This window comes from Pollicipes pollicipes, unplaced genomic scaffold (assembly GCF_011947565.3).
Source record: "Pollicipes pollicipes isolate AB1234 unplaced genomic scaffold, Ppol_2.1 Scaffold_6052;HRSCAF=7182_pilon_pilon_pilon, whole genome shotgun sequence".
Lineage (NCBI taxonomy): Eukaryota > Metazoa > Arthropoda > Thecostraca > Pollicipedomorpha > Pollicipedidae > Pollicipes > Pollicipes pollicipes.
Window position 1 is genome coordinate 10,674,376 of NW_023596805.1, and position 25,000 is coordinate 10,699,375.

Below are 25,000 nucleotides of genomic sequence, written 5' to 3' on the forward strand. Positions count from 1 at the left end.
AAGTACGCAATTAACAACGTCAGCCAGCTGAACGCGGCGTCTAGAGGTGCGCAAGTAACAACGTCAGCCAGCTGAGCGCGGTGTCTAGTAAGCGCCAAATCAATCTGCCATAATCGCCAGCGCCCAGAAGCTGCAGGAGCAATATACGCGCACAGTGATCGCTGTTCACAGAGTCATATCCTCCACTCGTCAGCAGCGTGGTCAGCTGAGCTCAGTCGTGCAGCCGACTTCCAAACACGGCTACCTCTGCGAGGCGGAGCGTCCCACCACCGGGACACTCAACGCTCAAATAGCGGCCCGTGACGGCGGTGTCGCACCACAGCAAGCGCGCGCCGCCGAGCGACACGAACGGGTCATCGACCAGCCGGCAACAGCCGCCGCAGTCGCTGCTGCTACCGCTGACCAGCACGTGGAGGCGGCCGTCCACCTGGCAGCAGCCGGGCTCCGTGGCCACCAGCGCCGCCGCCACCTGAACTGTGGTGCCCAGATCCACCGTCCAGAGTGCGGCGGACTCCGAAGACGCATCCCAGGACAACCCGTTGAGATCTTCGCCTCCTCGCGGGCTGGTCTGCAGGTCACCGTCGTTGGCGAGTGCTGCCGCGCCGTTCGCCAGCGGCGGGACCGCCCAGCTCTGCCGGCCGAGCGCCAGGTTCGTGCCGATGAACTGGCAGAGCGCCTGCGTTTGCTCCGAGCACCGGACGCTGATGATCTGCAGTTGGTACCCGTCGAAGACAACGCCAAAGCAGTCGCCGATTGGCGTTGCGTCGAACTGGAAGTTTAGCCTGGTCGGCCGCGTCATGTTGCTGGTGATGAGGTCGATGGGGTTGGGGCTGCCTGATTGGTACGCTGGCTGGTGCGCGGCGTACAGACCGACGGCGATCTCTTCGTTGGATGAGGGTAGCAGGTCGGCGCCTGCTTCGGCGAGGACCCCCAGCATCTCCCCACCTGAGATGGGCACCAGCACGGCGCCGTCCTCCAGACAGGCGGCGGCAGCCAGCGTCAGCACGGGCCTCACCGCCAGCCAGCGGTTCGCCACGGGTTTATAGGCGGCCGGCGGCGCGCCGTCCGGAGCCGACCGGCGCCAAAGGTACGTCATGAGCGGCGTCGGCCGCGTCTCCTGCGAGGTCGAGTTCCTCTCCCCGTCGGCGTAGAAGGTGCAGCCGCCTGTCTCCCACACGTCGAAGCCGACGCAGGCGTCCGTGGTGGCGCAGCTGTTGGCGCAAGCTTCGGTCGTCGCGTCAGCCTCGTGGTGCAGCGTCCCGCTGAGAGCCAGCTCGCCGGCGGCGCCCTTCTCCAGATGGCCCGCCCTCTGGCAGTGGCCGTGCCTGTTGCCCGTGCGCGGTGGCACGCAGAGGCAGGTGGGCTGCTGGCACTCGGCACCTGGCGTCAGCTGGCAGCTTGTGGGGCACGGCGCGCCCACCACACCCCGCCGCTCGGACCACACCCAGGCGGCCGCGCTGGGACGCAGAAGGGCGTGGTAGGACGCGGAGGCGGCTAGCTGGCAGCGCTGCTGGCCGGTGCTGAAGCCGAAGGCCTGACAGGCGGGCGAGGCGAGACAGCGGAGCTGGCACACGCAGGCCGACACGCCGTCCAGCGCGAGCAGCAGCCCCGGCCCCGTCAGCGAGAGCTCCCCCCCAGTCGACCGGTACATTGTCATGAAGTGATCAGGCACCGGCTGGGCAGTGGCGGCCGGCAGCGTTCGCATCAGCAGCAGCACCAGCAGTGGGAGCCGACAGACGGCCATGCTGGCTGAGTTTTTGGTTGGACTCTCTCCGCTGACGCAACAGGGTATGGTCTGTGGCGGCCACACCTGAATTTCACGCAGATAAGACCACTTGTCCGTCACTGCTTCTTCCAGCCTTCTGTCACGGCTAGATCGCGAGTCCAGCTTAGTCCAGCCCCCCCCCCCCCCCCCCCCCCGAGTCGATATTGCACGTCTTCGGTATTGACAGGGCCACAGAACTGTTGCTATGGAGGGACGCCTTTCATTGGATTTGCGGTGAAACTGTGATGGGCCGTCGGTATGGATGCTGCGTTCTACTCCACCCAGGACACACGACGGTCCAAACCATCAATGTGCATTGGAAATTACATAGTAGCATAGCAACGATAGACTGATACTTTATCTTGTAACTTAACTTGAAACTGGTGTTGCGATGCCGAGCTTTACGTCTGCAGATTTTATTGCGAGGTAACAGAAGACCGCAGACAGGATACCATGCGCTGGGACCTGTCGCCGTAAGCCGGAAGGTACGAGGGTGTCACCGCAACTTAGATCACGTGCTCCTGCGGATATGAAACACATTTATTCATGGACTTCTGCGGACGACCAATCAGCGCTGGCGGTGTTTATCTGATCAGCAGTCTGACGGTACCTGGCTGAACGGCAGTCTGACGGTGCCTGGCTGATCGGCAGTCTGACGGTGCCTGACTAATCGGCAGTCTGGCGGTACCTGGCTGATCAGCAGTCTGACGGTACCTGGCTGAACGGCAGTCTGACGGTGCCTGGCTGATCGGCAGTCTGACGGTGCCTGACTAATCGGCAGTCTGGCGGTACCTGGCTGATCAGCAGTCTGACGGTACCTGGCTGAACGGCAGTCTGACGGTGCCTGGCTGATCAGCAGTCTGACGGTGACTGACTGATCGGCAGTCTGACGGTGACTGGCTGATCGAAACCCACACACAGATACCCGACCAAAATGGGGACATCGGCGACTCAACACGGGTAAGCACGTGTCCTCTTCGCCGCAGCCTCAGCGCTCGAGATTCTCAGTGTGCCGACTCCAGGGCTCGGTGGTGCTATCGGCCGTGGCGGAGACATGAACTTACAGATTAGCCAATATCTGTACAGCTAAGACGTGGTACGTACAAAGGTCATGGTCCGGAAAAGACACACTGTTGGGAGAAGAAACTGAGTTTTTGTGACGCGCCCGCTCGTCAGACTTGTGTTCGACATGCGGTGAATCGTGAGTCGGCTGTTAATTTTTTTGGGGTGAGTCGTGAGCTAGGTCGGCTAGTTAGGAAATATTCTCTTTTGAGCTATGAGCTGAACCACATGTTCGGCAAACTTCGTGAGCTAAATGGCCAGCTGATTATTTCTAACAATGTCGTGCCAGTGAGCCACAAGGCTGGAATGAAAATGGTAACATGAGAAAGCACAGAATACCCTAGACAGATTAGCATGCTATCTCAGTGTGTTAAAATGAATAGCACGCTACATGAGTTCAGATATTTTTTGCAAAATGAGCGCAAAGCTTGTTCCGGTGCGTTCTGAGCAACAAGCACAGTATGATTGGTCCTGATGTACAGTTTACAAAATGTCATCCAGGAACCAAAGGGTCTTACGTAGCATAGACATCCTGCTTTCCTATATGCTAAGCTTAAACCAGTGAAAGCTTGTGTGCTACCTCTAAATTCAACGGTTGGTCACATTACTCATTGTCAATTGCCACGATAACGAAATAATCCATACCGTACCCTCCTTTACTACTCACCCTACCATAGGCGTGGGAACGTTTCGGAGAGTGGGGGGGGGGGGGGGGGGGGTAGCGGGCTCAGGGTATTTAAGGAACTTTACTTGGAAGGCGTTTACCTACAACTGCAGGTAACACACATGCCTACAATTGTTTTCTGCTGCTACTCAATCAGAGAGAGATGACAAAACTTCTGTCAAATGTCATGACATGTCAAAATACGGCCTGGTTACGGACTGATCAGAATTTATCATTTGAATTCACGCCCCATACAGTACACAAAAGATTTTAGAGTCTGGATTTTGCCGACTGCCTTACAAGAGGCAACTGGTTTGATCGCAGCATGTTAGGCATAAATGAATTCTGGAACTTCAAGTACTACGTGCCAAAAATAAAGTGGCAAAATCTATATGACCGGGGATTCTCCTGAAAATGCCAGACACAGGACGAATGCCCTTCTTTCAGATCTTCCTTATCTGAGCCCTACTCCCAACCGCCGTGGGCAGCCATTGACCTCGACCGGCTACCTCCGCGTGACTACGAACTGATCGTGAGACCTCTTTGCTGCATGTTTATCGACGAGAATCTCTATTTGTTGGTGCATAATGCAGATGGGACGCCTGTCTCGGTACGTTGGTCCTAATTATCATCCCTTACACCACACAACAGAAAATAGAACTCCGGGAAACTGTCTGCCTTAGGCGCTAATTGGTCCACAGTGCATACATGTACCCCTGCTTTAATATAGCCCGCTTGGTCCTCTTTTGTATGTAGGACGAGCATACACACTTTTCTTAAACAAGCTCTGTGTGCCTACATCTGTCGTAGTCGGATGGCGTAACCCAGTATTTTAGGATAGAAAATAAATTTGTTGTATGTGCTCGAATTTTCTCGCAACTTTCGTAACTTGTACAATCTGACCGAAACCTTAATCGTTACCTGTGCTTGTCGGCTTGCTTCGCTGAGCGAGGGAGCCGACTCCTTCAAACGCGCACGAAGACCTGTTGCGTTCAATGGATGATCTGTGTTTGCCTTATTTCGGGATGCATTCAACATAATTCATATAATTTCCTGGCCAATCCGACCCCTGCCTGACGGAAACCGGGTGTGAGATGCTGACTACTAGGGACGTATGACATATATTTTTCATATGACATATAGAAAATATAGTTTATCTGTAAGCCAGTTTTTCGTGAATTTCGCGCAACATGGGATGAACCGCTTGCAACATTGGCGGGAATCGGCCGGTGATCGCTCGCCCCTTCCCCACCTCTCTTCATAAGCGTGTGGATGCTCGGATGTGGTTCCTGAAGAATCCTATTTTAAATCTGGAAAATTTAATCCAAACTTGCAAATTTGTAAACTGCTTAAGACTCCCATTTCACCTGTTTCGAGAAGCAATCGTAAGCCCGTGGGGATAACCAGGCGCGCTCGGATGTGCCTGTGTGCAGGCGGGGTACAGCCCATTCACGCGCATCGTCCGTTAACAAATGTTTTCAAGAATACGCAACCGCCATGGAAGCATTTGTAAAGCATGTTTTCCTCTTTTCTCAGTTCCCTCTAGCGCTCCAAAGACCAAAATACATAATATTTACGAGAAGAGTACGAAAATGAACGAAGAGGAAGGTTCGGGCGATGAACGTTCCCCGCATAAATTTTTGTCTTCATCCGGATATACAAGAGTGTGACATCAATACAACTCAAACGTGTAACACACCAAAGTTACACAATAAGGAGAAAAGTATATGTGTTTAAACACACGCTGTCAAAACAGAACAACAACATGGGCAATGTTGCAGCACAACTGCTCGAAAAGCAAAAGGAAATGATTTTATGTACTGTCAAAGTTTTTGTGCACTGCTTTTGATAAGCAAATTATCAAGGAAGCATTCTGCATTTGTATGGGGGTGTTCAAATAGCTACCTTGAGGACCATTCGGTGCAGCTCACAGTCCCGCCCTTCTTAGAACCTAAAACCCTCTGTGCTGTGCATCGAATGTTGGTGAGTAAGAGGTGTTGAACAAAGGAAGCTCTGGATCGACAAGACCCACATTTGCCTGATTCGCGAGAAGAACTGGCACGAGAGAGGTCGTCACTAACTTATCGCGCAGGCAATTCGAAATCTGCTTCAGCGGGATACGGGATTGTAAATGCAGCAAGCACATACCGACGCGTCTCGGATGCAAATATCAATGCGGTGCGTGGCGAATGATAAGTAGCGGAGTGAGCGCACTCATAAAGTAGATGGTATCGAAGCCAAGCCAAATGGAAATGTACGCTCTTAACAACGCACACAAATAGGTCTGCGATATATTTTTGGATCAGGTGATGAGTTGACTTGGCCCGCCGTTGCCATTTCGGTTGACCGAAATCGAAAGATTGGAATCGATTTAGACGCCCCTGGATTGCAGCCCCCGAAATATTTGGGTTGAATATCGGCTGTCCAAGCCAGCCAGCGTCACAACTGGCCGCGGGTCATCTCAGCTGGAGGAGAACAGCGAGTGCCGAAGCGACCCAAACCCACCTACCCCGCTGTAGTGGGTGGAGTGGGTGCGTTCGCCGACCCGCCAGTGCATTAGTAGGTTGGGAGGGAGGCGCTCTAACCGATTGAGCTGCGTGGGCGGATGTCATCTTGTATTCAAGACAGCAGGAGATAAAGAATACTATGCATATCAAGATATGCTTTGCATTCAAGACATTACGTAGGGCTCGGGGCCCACACCGTCGCTGTTCGAAGGTGAAAATCACTCGCCCAGCGTGAGGCTTAAGCTTGCAAAAGCGTTTGAAGCCATGTTCTCGGCCGTCTGCCGTGAAAACTTGTACATTGTTAAACAAGGTAGAGGTGCTCGAGCTATAGCGTTTCATTCAAAGCAGGTGTTCCATTTTTGACACAGTGACAAGGAAACCGCAGTTAAATAATCATGAAACGCCTGATTAGCATTATATTACTCGCAGCAGCGCTGAAATAAATGAAAACAATTTGTTTGAAATTGCTCGGACTGAAATAGGAGTTGTTTGTCTAACACAGCACTTCAATTAGCCCCGGTCATCTACCACAGCCCCTTTTCAATATCTGTGCATTTCTTATCGAGAGCGTGGCTAGCAATAAGCTAATAGCTATTTCATGAGCAGACATGCCCATTCAGCACCAAAATAAACGAGAACTCATCGTGACATTGTCCTCAATGCATATCCCTCACATCGGCAATTGCGGTCAATATTGTAAAGATGCGATGAATGGCTAAACATGGTATATTTGATTATCTGAAGACTTGCTACAGTAAAAAATCGGTTGCAGTAGAACACGAGACCTGCTGACGAACACATGTATGAAAATACAGCGAGTTATGGTGACATGCTTCCTATAAGTTAAGGCTGCAAGAGCCTGTGAGTGGTGAGAAAGACCCCAAGCTTTGTCAGAGTACTTCAAATTGATCCACAGGAAATTTCGCTTATAATATAAGCTTGTCATCAGAATGATTTGTTGGTGAGTCCGAAAAGGCGGGTGTCCAAATGATCCATTGCATGGAAATGGGTACTTTTGCAATTTACACGGTACACTTTGGCTAAAATCGTTAGAGTATAAGTTCTATTCCACTCATTCAGGATTCCTGCAAATGTGTTTGGTTTCACTCAGATCCAGATTTGACTCATTTAGATGAGTTCCATGTATTTAAGGAGCTTTAATTAGGGAGGCAAGCCAGATTTGGAGGGGGTGATATTGTCCCATCCTGATATCCATATGGATAGAACCTCTCAAAAATGATTAGACCTTCTGGTGACTGCGTAAACCAGCAGCATTAGCCTCTCTGCTCACATTTCCATCTATTCGATTCATCCTTACTTTTTGGAAAACAGACCAACCGACTTCAAAATAAATGTCAGCAGTCTTTCCACTTGCGAAGCTATCGTCCCACAGTTCGGGATACATTTTGACGACTGGAGGGCCATTAACCTCCCAAGCTGTCATGTCAACAATGGCCTGATTTTATTTGCTGGCCCCAGTTCCTTGTGAATTTCGGCGCAAATCTGACCCTACGTCGTTATGTCGGACCTAGCGCTGGTCTCGGCAGGTGCTGGAGCCACTCGCCCTTACACCCGTCGTCGGCTGCTCAATAGCCAATGCTGAAGACTTGTTTTGATTGCACAATGACGAAGGCCGTTTCCCTACGCGTAATAGACGAGGAATAATGACGCTCTTACCACGTTGCACACAATCATATGCTATCATAGCGCCAGAGTGAACAGAAAAACAGAGGCAATTGCCCTGGGAGGTGTAATATAGCCACTTCAAACTACAAACAAAGCTACTCATACTTAGTTCATGCCTAAATGAATGCCGCTTGTCGATCTTTGATGACGCAGCGCTGCTGGAGCACGCTTTGCTGCTGTTAAATGATGCAAATCGTGTCGAAACGTGACTATTAAGTGCACGCTGCGCTCAAGTAAAGGCGCAAGTTTGCGCGTGATGACAGGTCCACCAGCATTTATAAATGACTGCATATTCCCACGACAAAGCGTGCAAGGAATCTTTGAAAACATTTATTATAGCCGAATTCCACTTTCCGAAGTACCGCTGGTGATGAATGTTATGACACTGGCGGCCATGTTGGCCTACGGACAGGGATCATTACACATCAGTCAGTCAATTTGCGTTATCCACTTTTCAGTTACAAGAGAAAGCCACAGCAAACCATGCGTTTGCTCACTTTGTCAATAGATACGAGAGCAAGCATAGTGATTGGCTTTAAGTTTTGCACGAAAGTTTCTTCCTTTTTTCTAAGTTTTTCTTTTTTTAGTTGAGTTGCATGGTCGGTTGGTAAGTTGGAGTTGAGCAATGTGAAATAATCGGGCGCAACAGATTTTCTGTTTTGTGAATTCTGACATTGTCAGAATTAGCTAGACATAGCTGAAATAGCAGAAATAGCTAGGCGTAGCTGGGCTGGCATTCTCCGATAATCTTCAGGAAATAAACAGCACCGGCGCAGTTGATCAGTATGCTCACTTTAGTTTTCAAGCTGGACGCAGGGTCTCGCTTGAAAGGTTCAGACTTGGCTTCATCTGAAAACATTTCGTTGATCTTTGTATGCTAATCAGACTTGTCGATAATTACGTGCAAGGATGTTTTGTCGGCTCTTTTTCCTGTGATCTCGCCACTTTCTCTAATGGCCTGCAGCACCACGCTATCAAGGCGGCTGAGGATACACTCTGATGACGGTGCTCCAAAAGAGGACATGATAAAAGAACGCGGCCGGAGCATCACCCGAGATGACCTCACCAGAAATACCCCCATCATAACATCATCATCACACGGGAGGAAGTTCCATGTTCTGGAAGCTGTCACGACCGAAATCACCGGAAGTCAACAAAAAAAAACTTCTCAGTCACCCTTCATCTTATATAGGGACGACCGTTGCCATTAGTATAGATGGTATATCTTACTATTCAGCACGTGTTTTACCGCTTGAACTCTTGTGCTCCCAAAAAATGTCAGCTACCTATTTAGACCTTGTATAACTTGACGATCAAACATAATTTGGTTATACGTAACTGCTATACCTAACTGGCTATAGCTAGCTGTAACATGTAGTCCTCTATTCGTCGCTTGGATGTTTTATGCGTGCCTTTGGAAATGGAATATGTAATTCCGATTCCGATAATTTCCAGTGATTCTTGACAAATCCCTTTCAGCATACAGCCAAGCGCTATACAAATGCGTTTTTCCACTTACTTGGCGAAAAATGTGTGAGTTAACACAGCATTTGATTGGCAGTTGACAGGAGATCGACGCAGTTAACGTGTTTGAAGGGTCGTTACGTGCGCAATAATGTATTTGGGCATCTGCAGCTATCTACAACACATAGATGTGGTGCCCATTCCGCTGTCTCTGGCGCCTTAGATTCTGTCGCTGTTGAGCTGCCAGTGGAAGAAAAAGAAGAGGAAAACATGCCGTGCCATGTGGGTATGGTGGTGACCAACATTTATTGTTGCCAAAGTGACGACAACAGATATAGCGCACTTACATATTGTGACACATCCTAACCTGACACTTAGCTTCGAAAGTTACCCCTCAGGATGTATGCACTTCAAGTTTCTACGCAGATTACACATACGTATCGCAGCATGTCAAAATGAGTGGCGCACGTCCTACTTCTACCACCTTCAGGTTCTTCACGTGGTTTGAAACGAGCACTGATGGTTTTGAAACCATTCTCTGAATAAGCTCGAGTCTAAAAACTCCTAACGCCTTAACATAACTTGACAAAACTTCAGCGCCGCCTCCGCATGCGGCTCAGCCCGGCGCAACGGGACTAGTGCTTAGAACACCGCAGCACATCGCAGAAACACACGACCATGGTCAACGTGGCTGGCCCAATAATACAATCTCCACGTTGTAGACGTTTCTAGCTGTATTTCGTCGCATTACAATTTAGTTGTAGCCGCAGGAATATATTTGTCCATCGAAAGAATGGGCTTCCAGTCGTTCCGCCTAATCTGTTGAGGTCAGGCTGCCAACAGGGGCGTAGTTCCGCAAAATAAATTGGGGGAGGGGGCTTAAAAGGTGCTTCCCCGAATTTTGCCCGCTTTTTTACCAGAGTTGGGGGCTGACCCCTCTCCTCCCCGCTTCTTAATAGCGACTGAACAGAGGCGACATCCTTGGATGTCAATGCCGCCCATGGCTCTGCTGATAAACCAGCCCTGGGCAGCACATAATTCACACTCGCGTGTGTGTCACAGTTCATATCAATGTAAGCCATCACACGAGCACAACACGAAAACGTAGTCAACTGTCAAACGTCAGCAGAATTACTCCCATGCCTCCTCTGCCCGCGCAACATAGTATGACGTAGCGCTCTACGGATGCGAATCCTCCTCGATCGTGCGGTAGATCCAGTTGAGGTATTCGGTGATCTTGGTGTAGACGCCCGGCTTGTTAGCCCTGGCGCAGCCCTGACCCCAGCTGGTGACCCCGTACAGCACGCTCACGCCTGCGGATGCGGCAGAAAACCGCGGTGAGAGGGCGCGGCACAACACTGCACCAGTCACCAGGCACCAGGCACCAGGCACGAGGCATCAGTCACTAGCCACCAGGTACGGGGCACCAGTCACCAGTCACCAGACATCAGTCATGAGACACCAGCCACGAGGCACCAGACACCAGTCATCAGTTACCAGTCACTAGTCACCAATCATCGGCCACCAGTCACCAGTCACCAGTCACAAGACATCAGCCATCAGCCATCAGTCATCAGTCACCATTCATCAGTCGCCAGTCAGCAGTCATCAGTCATCAGTCACCAGTCATCAGTCAGGAGTCACCATTCACCAGTCACAAAGGCACCAGTCACCAGGCAGGCAGAGCTGGCAAGTGGCCACACAGGAGGCAAACCGGCCCGGAGACGCGCAGCTCTCAGCTGCAAGAGCGAGACGCACAGCAGCCACCTAACACCTGTGATACACTAGAGCTTCAACGATCCGGGAACAGCAATGCGTAGTGTCGGTAAAGTCATCGAGCTGAAATTCTCTGCGCAAACTCACCCCGCCGTTGGCACACCATAAGCCGGCCGTTGTGAACTCACCCTCGTGCTGACACACCATGGGCCCACCGCTGTCTCCTTGGCACGTATCGATGCCTCCTTCTAGGTATCCGGCGCAGTACATGCCATCGGTGATTTTGCGCTCTCCATACACGTATGGTGCCGTGCAGGTACTGATGGGCAGGAGCGGCAACACCACTGACTGCAGACGCCGGGCGTAACCTGGCAACGGACGCGGAGCGGTCAGCAGAACGGAACGCACGCTTGACCGGGTCCATGGCTCCGCTCTGGAATGAGGTTCTGCTCGCCACTAAGTGCTGCGTGGCGTGAATAGTGAACTGGGCATTGAGATTGTCGGCAAGATTCAAAGCAATGGTCTCTGCTCTCCTATGAATTTGGCATGCAGTGTCAGCCCATTCGTGGGGCTACGCACGCAGCCAATCAGCGCGAAGCAAGACATGACCTTTTTGCTGGTTCCGTTCCCGGTCCCTCCAAGTTTGGAAAGCAGTAAAAATTATCCCTATCAACTTGCTTTGCATCGAACGCTGAAATAGAGAACATGCTAAAACATCTATACGTAATATCTATTAGGAAAATTGGGATAATCTAGGAAGAAAAAAGAGCTTAAACGTGAAGAAAACTAGGAACAACCGGAAGTAGCACGGTGGGAAGCGGCCGGACCACATTGTGTCATAATGCCAGCGACCTCCCCACAGGGTTCCTCGGCCCTGCGTCGCTGCCTGACCTGCTCGTCGACCGGTGCTACCCCAGCCAGCAATGGTGCACTTCTTCCCCGGCTTGTAAGCCAGTGTTGCCGGAGACAGGCAGACGGGCTGCACCATCGCACCGAACCGGATGCCCCGCCCTCGGATTGACTGCGGCACACGGGCACCAATGACGTCACAGAGGGTGTGACAGGGGCAGTGATGTCATGACGGTTGTGTGACGCGAGGCAGACCCAGCGCAGATGTCATGACACCACTGACAACAATGATCCCGCCTTCACTGTAGTATAAACGTATGCTAGTTATGTCACACCAATTGCAGAAGTAAGATTGTCATGACGACGGCCAAGCAAACAGCCACCCACTCTGCATGAATCAACTGGCCTAAGCGTCACGAACGCAGAACCCGAGCAGGGCTGCTGCAGCCGGCATGGTGCAAGCCCGCTACGACACTCCAGAAAAAATGAAAATCAGTAACAACCAGCAGAGCTGTGAGCTTGAGAATGTTGCGGAAAATTCAGCAGGATGCAAGAGCACAACCGTATAAAGACACCTTATGCTGCAGCCTACAGCCAAAATGCAGCCTACAGACAAAATTTGACATCCCTGTAAGAAGCATGACAGTGTTCACAATGTTCTTCAAAGCGGCACCGAAGTGTTTACAAAGTGCTTTATAAGCTTATGTGTACCCCGCATAATCGCTTGCATTACCTTGACCCTGATGATGACAATATCATTGCTCAGGTAGGTGCCCTTGTTGAATTCCGGATGAGGATACATTCTCTCGATGGTAAACTCTTCCTCCTCCGAATCTTCAACCTGAGATGCGAAAAATGAGACATTAGTAGCTCCATAAAGCATAGCTAACATCCGTCCATTCACGGCCACCCCAAACCACTCATCATCCAGTGAAAAATACAAAGTTGCACGCCTGAACAAAGCAGACTCAACAGAAAGTCATTGACCCGAGAAATGCAGCATCCTGCCGAATGTGAAAGGTGGTGTAGCAAAGCGACCTTGATAAATGACCACTTTATAAACATACATGTTTACAGCCCAATAGATAAGAACGGTCCCCGTACCGTTTCTCGGCTCTTCAGACATTACTGTGCCCGCCTTCTTTTGTGCTTTCACATTTGTGCTGCCGTCTTCATTTGTGCTGGCAGCATGGTAGGACCAGCACGGCCCTGGGTCGTGCTGATCCTACCATGGCCTAACCGGGCTTTCGCGTGGTGCTGGGTAGAATTCCTGGTTTAACGTACGTCACCTGGTCTAGCAGCCGTCGGTTCACAATTGAACCACGCAAAAACTCACTGGCTATCTCCGTGCTTCGTCACAGGATCACTTCAGAGCGCTGCTTCAGTCCCTACTCCGACCGACGCCCAATACTCTCACACTGGTTGTCGTGGTTCCTGTTCAGGCCGCCCGCCGCGACTCAGCCAATCAGTGACGTCTTTCATCAACCTAACAGCCCCTCAGTCTCAACTGGTTGTGTTAGTCCGTGCGCAGTTCACACCCAATCGGTCCAGCGCCTCGCCTGGTTGTCTCGGGTCAGTTCCATGCGGCGCCTTACCTGGTTGTCGAAGTCTCCGATCAGTCTGGCGCAGCGGCTGAGCAGTCTGGCGCAGCGCCTCACCTGGTTCTCGAAGTCTCTGACCAGTCTGGCGCAGCTCCTCACCTGGTTGTCGAAGTCTCCGGTCAGTCTCACGCAGCCGCTGAGCAGTTTGGCGCAGCGCCTCACCTAGTTGTCGAAGTCTCCCATCAGTCTGGCGCAGCGCCTCACCTGGTTGTCGAAGTCTCCCATTAGTCTGGCGCAGCGGCTGAGCAGTCTGGCGCAGCGCCCCACCTGGTTGTCGAAGTCTCCCATCAGTCTGGCGCAGCACCTCACCTGGTTGTCATAGTCTCCGACGCGGAGCACGTACACCTGCTGCGGGTAGTCGAGCAGGCAGTGGGCGGCCGAGATGATGTGATACTCGGAGACGATCACGGCGCCGCACCAGTGCGCCGTCTCGGCGCCGGCTCTGATCCGCACCCCCACCTGCGGCGGCGGCGCACGCTCTGATGTCGGCACAGCACGAGCTCACGGCGGCGTCACACGCGTTCACGATGGCGGGGTACGAGCTCACGTCCGTCACTTAGCTCACGGACCGCCCCAACTGGCTAATGAGGATGGATGGGTCGTTGTGCTCGGGACCTTAAGATGTTTGATGAGGGAATATAGTACCGCAGATCAGGTGCGGTTGTATCTGACAGCTTTAGATCTGGCGGCGAGTTGTAGCCGGTGCATTCGTCCCCACAGCTGGTTGAATGCCTTCGCCTAATCTGACAGCTGTGATGTGACGTCAGTTCTTAAAACACCCCAAACGGACGGACCCATGGTTTAAGCATGTTACTGATGTGTGGTCCGTGTATGCTGGCCCACCTTTTGGCAATACGCTGTTGGAGAAACAGCTAGGTCGAATGGTCCGTATGCAAACGCCTAACAAGTTACCCTGCACAAGTTTAACGTACCACACCTGTTGCTGAAAACTGCGCGAATCCGTCAGAAGCGGTTGCAACGAATTCAAGTAATAGGCATCGCCAAGGCCTAGCCGATCAGCTCAAGAAAAATATGTTCTCATATCTCAAGCACGACTTGAGTGTGCCGCGGCCTCGCGCGACATCACAGTACCACCATGATTCCCCGCCGGCTTCGATTTTCCTGTGCGGGGGAACCGAAGCCGAACCACCGCCGTGACTGAGATCCAAGGACTCCGAACAGCCCACCCGCCCATCGTGTGGCTGGCTGTCAGCGCCAGGCGTCAGCTGGCAAATGTGTGGGTCATGAGGAGAGAGAATCGTAGAGACGCAAACGGGGCAGTTTCCATGACAACGGCGGCTACAGGCTGCTGCCGCGCGCGAAGCGGTATCGACCACCGCTGCGCTGGTTGAGAGTTCTCATCGCCGAGCTGCGGAACCGCCGTGACCGTGTGGCCTAATGGATAAGGCGTCTGACTTCGGATCAGAAGACTGCAGGTTCGAGTCCTGTCACGGTCGGATGCTGGGTTTTGGCGCACTACTAAGCCCTTCCCCGCGGTCCTACGTGCTTCAGCATGCTGTCCACGACCAACTGGCGCTGTGCGAGGGGCGCTGGGAACGGCACCCGTGGACATGTGCTGCTTCGTTGTCCGGTGTCTGTGTGCACTGAGCACGATTCACGTTAGATTCTGAGCACGATTCACATTAGATTCTGAGCACGATTCACATTAGATTCTGATCACGATTCACATTAGATTCTGAACACGATTCACGCGGATTAGTGATCGTGCCTTGATTTAGGGAGTTAGGTTTCACTGGCTAGTTTGGGGGCTTGAAGGGCTTCATGTTGCTTTCAATACGCGAGAGGGGTAAGAAAATATGCGAAGTATGGGAAGTGCCACATCTTGTGGCTGAAGCATTGGACAGTTGATTATTTATCCTGTTCTGGAAGCCATACTTCCGTGACGTAGGGTAGCTGGTGCCGGGCCGCCGGCCGAACTGCACAGTAGCGTGCTTGGGTCAGGCGGCGTTGACCCTGACCCTGACACCGTCTGGATGATGCGGTGTTGACTCACCATCCACGGGTGGGAGCCGGGCTCAGTTGTCTTCCCGGAGACGATCTTCGGGTTCTGGTCCAGAGGTACGATCGGTGTGTCTGGGACAACTCGCCGGCCGCACCACGCCGGCAGCGTATTGTTCAGCACAGGACGGTCAGTCGGTCTTGCCACCTTGTGGGAACACCGAGCAATGCTAGTTAGTAACGCTGCCGCAACGCGCCGCCCTTGGCCAGGCGGCTAACAACAAAATTGTTGGAGACTTGTGCAAGAATAAAAAGTTCTAGCAACATGAAAATGTGAAATTTTGCACGGCATTGATCACCACAGATGTTTACTCGTATGGACATGCTTAGTCGTTGTCTACCATGCCGTCATCACGTCATTGTCCACCCAATGTCGTCACGGAAAAAGACACCAGAGCAACTCGTAAACAAACCGCATTTCCAGTCAACAATATTGTGTTCCGCCATTATCCACGAATCATCCTGATCTAGGGCAGACATTGTTCAAGGGAAAGCCTGGGCATCAATTAAAAGTGGACGATTTGCACTATTCCGTATTGCATTATCAGTGAATGCCTATCTAGCGCAAAAAACCAAGGGTCGAAGAGCATCCCAGCTATAAGTCCGCACTAGCGCCGTTGCACACAGCGCTGCGGGCCCGCTCCGGGGCTGTTGGCATGCGGCCGCGCCCGGCCAGTACCTTGTTGGTCGAGGTAGGACTGGCGTGGCAGCTGATGCCCACGTCTTCCTCGTGAGCGCAGTTACTCTGACCCCAGGGCAGATGGTAGCACCTACCAGTCGCAGGCCACCGTTGAGATACATGTAGTGATTGAGATTAGCTTGCATGTTTGCGGAGCGAATTAAATTTAAAGGTCATTCAAAGCGTCTGGCATCAGCTGGTCGCTTAAGCTGTCAGGAAACAACATTCTTACAATAGCAAACGTCCATCCATGAATCTTTTGCACACTTCATGGGACCGCCATGACGTTCATTTATGCCGCCAGATTCGTGTGCCCGCGGCCATTGCCGGGCTTCTCGATGCTATACTGACACATCCGTGAACACAATCAAGAAGAATTGATGTAAGAAAGGACGTGACATGTACAAGCAAAAAAAAAGGAAGAGGTTTCACGTGTACTACCCGTCGGTCAATCAGATCCACCCCACTAAGCCTTGTCCGGCGCCGGGCCTAGCCCCGGCTGTTAAACGAGAACTCACTCATCGACACTCTTCTCTGTTCCCTTGCAGTTGACCTGGTCGAGCCAGATCTGGCCGGTACCCGGTCCAAACTTGGCGTTCTGGTGCACAACGGCCGCCCCCTCGAAGCCAAGCATCCTGCAGAGCACCTGCGCGTCCGGGGGACCGGCGGTCAGTCGTCAGACACGTGCGGACGAGTCGTCACTAACCAAACGCTGCCTGGCACACGGAGATATGACAGAGCAGAGACAGCGGCGCTGGCACCAGGAGGATGGGGCTCGGAGGGGAGCCCTCAGCACTTTCTATCCCTCTAAACGTTTAGCACTGGCATCATGCGCGTTGTCTGGAAGAAGTAACCAAAAAGTGGATATTGCCCCTGCCCCCACCATCGAAGCGTTACATTGTTCCTCGACGGATAAAAAACACGACAGTGTCATGAATTAGTCAGGCGCCAAACGCGTATTGTCGCCCATTCGGTCCTCACCTGTGCGTCCTATGAGTCGAAGTCGTCCTCACAGGCAGTGCCCCAGACGCTCATGTAACGCTTCTTACCTGAGCATCCTATGAGTCGAAGTCGTCATCACAGGCGGTGACCCAAACGCTCATGTAACGCTTATTACCTGAGCATCCTCTGAGTCGAAGTCGTCATCACAGGCGGTGCCCCAGACGCCCTTGTAGCGAAGCTCCACCCGTCCCGAACTATTGGTGCCGCCCACCAGGCGCACCTGCAGCGGCAGCTGCCGACGGCCCCCACCCATGTCAGCAATACACCGGCACACGTCGGCAGCACAACACCACAGCCTTACAAGACTGCCTCGTCGATAGGTTTCTCTCGACTTTGGGTGCTGGGTTTGGTAGGCGTTTGAGCACAGTTCAACGCGTTGTATGCAAGACTTGCACCGCAAAACTATCGATTCTTCTGAGACAGGCTCTGGAACAATCTGTTGCGGTGTTGGTGATTGAGATGCATTCACTGAAGTTATCACATTGATCTGCTCTGGGAGAAATCTAGTGCGAATAAGCTCGGGCACCTCGGGGCTGGAGTCGGCTCCAAGCGCAAGGCTTCGCATTGACAAATCGATTCCTTTTACACATAAATTGGAGTCACTCTAGCTCATCAATTTGAATAAATAACGGATTTCATCCCGAATTCAAATTCAAATCTGAATGGCTCCAGATGGAAGTTGGACTCAAACATTCCAATGCATTCTACTGGAGTGCGGAGAGTTCATCCCGGACTCAAACTCAAATCTGAATGGCTTCAGATGCAAGTTGGACTCAAACATTCCGAAAGCATTCGACTTGAGTGCGGCTGGTATCAAACCAAAATAGCAGCTCAGTTCGCACCGGCGCAACATTAGATACAAGCCAGCAAATCAAGCACGCTCTCAGCATGATCCTTTATCCCACCGACGTCACCTTCAGAAACAGCCTCGATCAGAGCCTCATTAAGGAATTTTGATGGGATGACAGCTCAACGACTGGACCGGCTCCGAGACAGACCTGGCCTATGTACCACCAAAATTCTGCTTTCTCCTCGGATCTAAGCCGCTTTTTCTTGCGTACAAATGACAAACGACAGAAGCAGATAGATTGAATTGATTCCGATATGTAAAAAGCGTAAACGTGTGTCAATTTTAGAAGGGGATAAACGGGGTCCACCACGAGGATCTGCGCTGAGGCACTCCGTGTAGGCCGCGGCCGTGTCCGGACCGGGCGGCTAGCGCGGCCCTGCGGCTGCTGGCCCACCTTGCACAGCTCGTCCTCCTCGTCGGAAAAGTCTCCGCAGTCGTCCACTTGGTCGCAGACGTACGTCAGGGCGATGCACTTGGTGTTGCGGCAACGCCACTGGTCGCTGGTGCATACCTCGCCGGCCTCGCGGCACTTCACCCCCGCCACCTGTCGGAGGCACGGACAACTGGTAGTGCTTCGGCATTCCACAATGTCGGCGTGCTGTGTAGAAATGCTCTATGTTGCGGACACACACAACCCATGACATCAATTGACAGTGATAGGACGTCCAAAACTTCTTGAATCAGCGAAAAAGCTGGTTGTAAGTTTGCATTCCTGTCTGGCACAAGGGCGGGGGCAAATTTATCCGTTGAACTGGGCGAAACGACTTGGGTGGTGGGTTTAAGGTGCACGCGACAAGCTATGCTTAGCAGGTACTATGAACCCAGTCACCCATGCAAACCATTCGGAATAAATTTATAGAAAAAAATATATGCGTTATGTACTACGCCCTTTAGTACAGTGCAGTTTACTGCACTGTCGATTGTATTCATTTGGCTACCATTTTTAACACAGCCACAATTTTGTCGCTGCCCAAAAATTGTTCAAAGCTGAACTTGATTCAGAATTTCAAAAAAGCTTTTACAAATGCAATGTGACGTGGTCTACGTTAATTACCTGCACTTTAACTTTACAATAAACGTTTAAAATGCATTCCAATACGCTGACGCTATATAACAAAACTTGAAACCTTTCCTAAGGTCGAGCACACAAAGACGATGTAGAACAGAGAGAGCTGGGGCATGATCGGGCCGACACTGACCTCGGCCTCGGTGCAGTCTGTCTTGCCCCAGCCGGCGAAGTCGCAGTCGGCAAGGGACTGCTCGTCACCACGACAGTTCAGGTCGTCCATCAGGAACCGGCCGTTGCCGGCGCCGAAGCCGGCGTTCGTCACCGCCTGTCGTGTCAGGGCAGAGGTCAACGTCCGCTGCGTCGCGGGCGGCTCTGGGTGGAGGGTCACTTCCAGGGAGCCTGCTTTAGAACGCCAGGACCAATCGTAGTTAGTGTCGTATTTGGTTAAAGCAATGCGACTAAAAGCACAACTGAGTAGAAAGCTTGGTCAAATATCACACTTCCTGTCTTCTTGTTACGTCAGATGAGCCGATGCGTTGAATAGTTCATGAAAATGTAATGCAAGCAGATGGGCCGAAACGGTATCACACAAGTTGTAAATGCCGCTCGTTCCCGTTGGCAACCGGCTCACGAAAGAGCGCGTATTTTAGCGCACTGGACGTTCTTCGCACAGTTGGTGAGAGCGTGCGTTGGGCGCGCCTCTTTTGCTGCAGAGCTTACCTCCGAGGCGCCGAGTGGGTAGCCCATGTATCGACAGATGACGTCAGCATCCACAGTAGAGAACAGATCGTCGCAGATGACACCCCACTGGCCCAGAGCTGACGCAGACAGAGGTCAGGCAAGGTCAATGTCACCGCATTTTTCATGACGATCGTGGACAATTCGCGGCAACAGCCAGTCGCACTTTTATGCTGTGCCTTCAGATTCGATTGAAATGCCACCATCCATTGATACCGTTCTAACTCGGATTTCACATTTGTCTTCTCACAGCGTGCTTGTCTGAAGAAAGCATTGCACTTAAGCATTCACACAGTGGGATATTGTGAACAAATAGTTTATGCTCCGTGCCGGCAAAAACTGGTCCAGCAAAACCAGAGGGCCGGCATCTCCGCTCACGTGATATATAAGTCTCGTCGTCGAGAAAGGAATACCGTTTTAAACCAATTGTTATGATCTCCACGCATCTCCGAGTGCGTGTTTCACCGCTTGATGTAGGTCGTCCACCTATTTGCAAGCTCAGGCGTTCGTATGCATGGTCGCTCACTGTCGCGTGAGCCGATTTGGTTCAACGGCGCAGAGTAAAGCGTCGCCGCTTCTTCTGCTGGAGTGCCTTTCTCGCCGGGGCATTCGGGCTTCGGACTGAGGGCTCGCCAATCAGCAACGCTCCTGGAGCTCTCACCTCTGACCTCCACGCGACCTTCGCTTGGCCTCTTCCCTCCGACCAGACGAATGTCGAAGTCGATTTTGGACTGACAGCGCGCCTCATCGGCACTGTCCACACAGTCCCGACGACCGTCGCACACCTGAGGTCACAGGTCGACACCGAGGTCACCGACACAGGTCACACGAATGCCACACCCACCGCCACTTTGTGCACGCATAATGCTACAATTTATGATTGTCAATTACTGAGAGTGTGCAGCCTGGTGTGCTCATTTGTCTTTCCACTCCCGCAGCACATAATCAAACATAAGCTCGCGTTTGTTAATCATTAATGCTGACGCGTCACAAGCGAAGAGAAAACCCCTTGCATGCCGTGTCAAGGAGTCTTCGGCTGTCGACGCACCTGGCTGGCGTTAAGACACTTGCCACGTGGACAGATGAACTTGTCGCTGCAGTCTGGGATCTCGGAGTGCAGCTCATACAGCTCGAACTCGGGATCAGTCTCGATGGCGCCCGAGAGCGCCACGTTCGAGTCCAGCAGGAAGCACGTCTCGTCCGACTGCCTGAGGGGGACGGAGGGGAGGGGTCGAGGTCACGGTACATGAACCCAGATGTGAAACCGGGTAATCTATGGGCAGTCACATAAACAGCTTTTGTTTGGGAAAAGGGATCCAACTTTTGGCTTTTGTCAGTGTCTGGCTCCCGGGCGAGGCCACGCCATGCGCAGCATACCTCCGCCAGACGTGATGCCTCCTCCACCACTGACCGGCGGGGCAAGCCAGCAGATGTGTGTAATCCGGCAATTGGGTCACACGATACAAGTGGGCTGAGAACGGCACGAGAGCGCCATTTAGAGGCTGCGTTCTCAACTACGTCTGTAAATTTGCGCTTTTTATCCAGAAAAAGAATGTGCTTTTTTACTTGTTGACGTTGTACATATGACGTCACAAGCATTGGTCCCGATGAGCCTTGAAAAGCCAAGTGGGCTTTGAAAACCTGCGCTCGTATGCCACGCATGTTCCCAGTAATCAGCTCACAGGTAGTTGAAGGCCCGGCAAAGGAAGTCTTTGGTCTCGGAGCAGCGTCTGGCACATGTCTTCAGCTCGGTGAATAGCCACTTCTCCACGTCATAACCTGAGGAGAGAAGCGTTTCAAACACGGTGTCCTCGGATCGGAGTTTTGATCAAGTGTCTGAGCTGGCTGAAGAAGCCAACTCAGAACTGAGCACTCACAACGGTCCTTGCGTAGCAAACTCAATGCTATTTGGGCACGAAAAGGATGCAGGCAAAGTTGCTGGTAAAGCTAACTACATTATCAACGCAACTCCTACTTCACACCCTACTTTACATTTTGCCGACCCTTCTTTGCATTTTGCGGACCATTGTTTACATTTTGCACACGCGTTAAGTACGTTTTCCATGCGATCTATCGTCGCCTTACCGACTAGCTTGGCTCCACGCGTGAGCTTGTAGTCTTGTAGGTGATTGTGACAGTCGGATTCATCTTTCCCGTTGCTGCAGTCCTGCGGATAAACCGGGCGGATTTCATCAACCGGATGGCATCATGTCGCATCTTTCAGTGAAGTGGAGCAGGCGTGATAGACACGTTAACAACTGATGCAAACCTGTTCCGAGACAATCGTCACATGTCAGCACATGGACGGAACCAAGCCAGTCAATGGTTTGGTCCAAGTCAATGACATTAAGTTATTTTGCTGTGGTCGATATGCCAGTCAACATGCCGCAGCCAGTGTTATGAAATAAACTCCGCTGTTCACTTTGATGCTCCATCTCATTCGCTGTGTGCAATGATAGGCTAGTTATTTTTCCCAGGCTAGCAACGTGCTGAGGCATAAACTTTGCCTCAATGGTTTGATTCGACAGATGGAACTGACACCGTCGCTACATCTACGCCATGCACTTGCGCCCAGTCGGGTGTCTTTCCACGGACCCTACGCCGCGTCAACCCCGGTTACAATTACATGATCCTCAGCCCAGAATGATGAAAAATGTGATGAGTTAGGGCGACAAGCAAGGTAAACTATTCTACTAGAAGCGCCATCATCCTCTGGATCAATGGCGAATTGACTTCACACCCGACGCCAAAAACAGCAAGTTGCACTGAGCCCAATGTAGCTCACAGACAGCCATCCGTTCGGTGGCGATAGCGCATGGTTACTTTCTTCAGAGGTGCAACAGCATCCAGTCTTGACATTTAAAAGACTGCTCGCTAGCACATCGCTAAGTGAATTGCATTTGCGCTTTGTATCTCCTGGGATCTGGATATTTAAAGGAAATGCCCCACATCTGAAGATGTTGAAGCATGCGTCACACAGATATGACGAACCAAGCTTACTCATAATTATTAGCATACTTTGAGGTGGCGAACACTGCTCTAGACAACAAAATTTCCTGTTTAGTTAATCTGCTCCTCAAGTGCAGTCATTGTTTGATTATATCTTCGCACATTGCACAACATTGATTAAGACCAACCGTCGGATGTTATATCTGGAAATCGTGCTCACAAACGCCAGATATGAACGACCCAATAATATGCAGACCTTTTTCATGGCCACTGAGTGCCGCTCATCTAATGGGATGGCAGGATATGAATGGCGGTATTATGGCGTCTTGTATGTCTCAGTGACCTTGAAATAGCCACCACCGGAAGCAGTCTGCACTGTCATCTGCAGAGCGTGTAGCCTAGAAACTACAGGGATTATGTATGAAGAATCGCAGTGCTGTAAGCTGCATCGAAATGATCTCCAAGATGGCCTTTTCAGTTCAAACCCCATACAAATGTAGGAACACTCCCTTTAAAAGGCTTATGTTACATGCATGCACATCTGTAGGAATTTCACACAAATGCATTAACACGCGCTCGGGCTGGGTGGGGGGAGATCAAATTGATCCTCCCCGAAGGTTTTTCCGGAACGATGTCCAAACGCGCGGCGTAGCCGCCCAAATGTTGCATAGCTGTAGACAATTAAATAGCGGGTCGTCTAGCATCAAAAACCTTAGATGTACCTCGTATGGTCGCTGACCTATGGCAGGTCAAAGTCAGACCATGGTATCAGCGATGGTAATTTCTAGGGAATTGTTCAATCTTATCCAACAATGGAGTGTTGGACGAAGCTATACATCTCTGAGATACTAGTTTTAGGCAACACAACAAATGAATGAAAAAGTTACATCAACCTTAGGTCATGTATGAAGGTCAAAACGAGGTCAAAACTAGCCTGCTTTATTACTCTAGCGCTTTCTGTATGGGGTAGTTCCTGGTGCTCATTTCCAATTTTTGGTAACAGGAACCGCATTACACACCCTCCATATACTTTTTAAAGGTCATAATAGGTCACTGACCAAGAATAACCCCGGTCAACATTTTGTTATTAGGAACATACTGTCTGGCGTAATCTTTGTCGCGGATCCAAATGCAAAACTCAAAGCGGTCTTGTATGATTTTGGTCACCATGACCTTCAAAAGGTCGAACAAGGTCACTGAACTTAGATGAGCATGTGACCTTTTGCTTAAGCAGCTATCCAGGTTTAGGGGCCTTTGGAGACCGACCTGGAGTTTAACTTTGTTTGAGCTTATTTGACCCGAAGGTCACGACCTAGGAACCTCAAACTTTGACCTAGTTGATTTGACGTACAGGTCAACACACCCTGTGGATTTGGTATCTCTAGCTGCATTAGTTCATGAGATCTCAGTGGGGGGGGGGGGTGAAATTGACACTCCCCCCACCCGAGCGAAGTGTATCCAACCGGCCACCCGGGCGCGTGTTAGTGGTAAAATCAAGGGAATAGGAAGAGGAAGCAGACAGATGTTGGATGCTCTCATGAGCCCTACCTTCTCCCCGTCGCAGACCCAGGAGAAGAACTTGCACTCTCCCGGCTGGCACTGGAACATGTTCTCTCCACAGCCGTTATCTTCTTGTCTTCGGGCAATAGCTGGGACCAGTTCCGCCGTCGTCTCTGTTGTCACACACATGTGTGATTCTCAGTGAGGCCGACAAGGTGATTCATAAACGGAAGGTGTACAACGTTAAATGCAAATGTCCTTGGGTCAGGTCATACGCCCAAGAGACAGTTCGATGGGATCTGGCGTATATGGGTATTTGCTAGGCTCCAAATAACTTCCAGAACTTAGCAAAAGCGTCTAACAAATAAGTACAGTAGGATGAAGAAAGAACCCCTGGCGACACCAACAAGTAGCATGCTGATCTCAACGCAAAGCAGTCGACACATGGCCAGATCAGTGCCAACGATGATTTAACAGGAAATCAGCGCCCGGACAGGAGTACGCAGCATGCATTTACGCTGAGACAAGACCATACCGGCTGATGCCACAAACGGCGCGGTACACGACGCGTTCTCAGCAGTCAGCACTGCCGCACCTCTATCGTCCCCGGCCGTCGGCACTGTCACACCTCTATCGTCCCCGGCCGTCGGCACTGTTACAACTCTATCGTCCCCAGCAGTCGGCACTGTCACACCTCTATCGTCCCCGGCCGTCGGCACTGTCACACCTCTATCGTCCCCGGCCGTCAGCACTGTCACACCTCTATCGTCCCCGGCCGTCGGTACTGACTCACCTCTATCCTCCCCGGCCTCAGTACTGTCACACCTCTATCGTCCCCGGCCGTCAGCACTGCCACACTCTATCGTCCCCGGCCGTCGGCACTGTCACACCTCTATCGTCCCCGGCCGTCAGCACTGTCACACCTCTATCGTCCCCGGCC

The 25,000-nt window shown here is 51.6% G+C and overlaps 1 protein-coding gene and 1 non-coding gene across 2 annotated transcripts in view; one reads left to right on the plus strand and one right to left on the minus strand.

The window, feature by feature from the left end:
- Positions 1 to 9,426: 9,426 nt before the first annotated feature.
- LOC119104777 (serine protease svh-1) overlaps positions 9,427 to 25,000 on the minus strand; it is a 33,216-nt gene continuing 17,642 nt past the window's right edge. The window contains exons 17-33 of the mRNA XM_037228498.1: positions 24,109 to 24,233; positions 21,697 to 21,778; positions 21,294 to 21,390; positions 20,660 to 20,819; positions 20,273 to 20,396; positions 19,594 to 19,691; positions 19,064 to 19,198; positions 18,259 to 18,408; positions 17,130 to 17,246; positions 16,531 to 16,658; positions 16,013 to 16,103; positions 15,329 to 15,481; positions 13,624 to 13,773; positions 12,447 to 12,554; positions 11,756 to 11,885; positions 11,053 to 11,232; positions 9,427 to 10,461 (exon numbers count right to left, since the gene is read on the minus strand). Coding sequence (XP_037084393.1) covers positions 10,328 to 10,461; positions 11,053 to 11,232; positions 11,756 to 11,885; positions 12,447 to 12,554; positions 13,624 to 13,773; positions 15,329 to 15,481; positions 16,013 to 16,103; positions 16,531 to 16,658; positions 17,130 to 17,246; positions 18,259 to 18,408; positions 19,064 to 19,198; positions 19,594 to 19,691; positions 20,273 to 20,396; positions 20,660 to 20,819; positions 21,294 to 21,390; positions 21,697 to 21,778; positions 24,109 to 24,233 — 2,162 coding nt within the window. The 3' untranslated portion in view covers positions 9,427 to 10,327. The remainder of the gene's footprint in view (positions 10,462 to 11,052; positions 11,233 to 11,755; positions 11,886 to 12,446; positions 12,555 to 13,623; positions 13,774 to 15,328; positions 15,482 to 16,012; positions 16,104 to 16,530; positions 16,659 to 17,129; positions 17,247 to 18,258; positions 18,409 to 19,063; positions 19,199 to 19,593; positions 19,692 to 20,272; positions 20,397 to 20,659; positions 20,820 to 21,293; positions 21,391 to 21,696; positions 21,779 to 24,108; positions 24,234 to 25,000) is intronic.
- Positions 14,699 to 14,771, plus strand: TRNAR-UCG (transfer RNA arginine (anticodon UCG)). Its single transcript has one exon. It is a non-coding gene; the product is annotated as a tRNA-Arg (tRNA).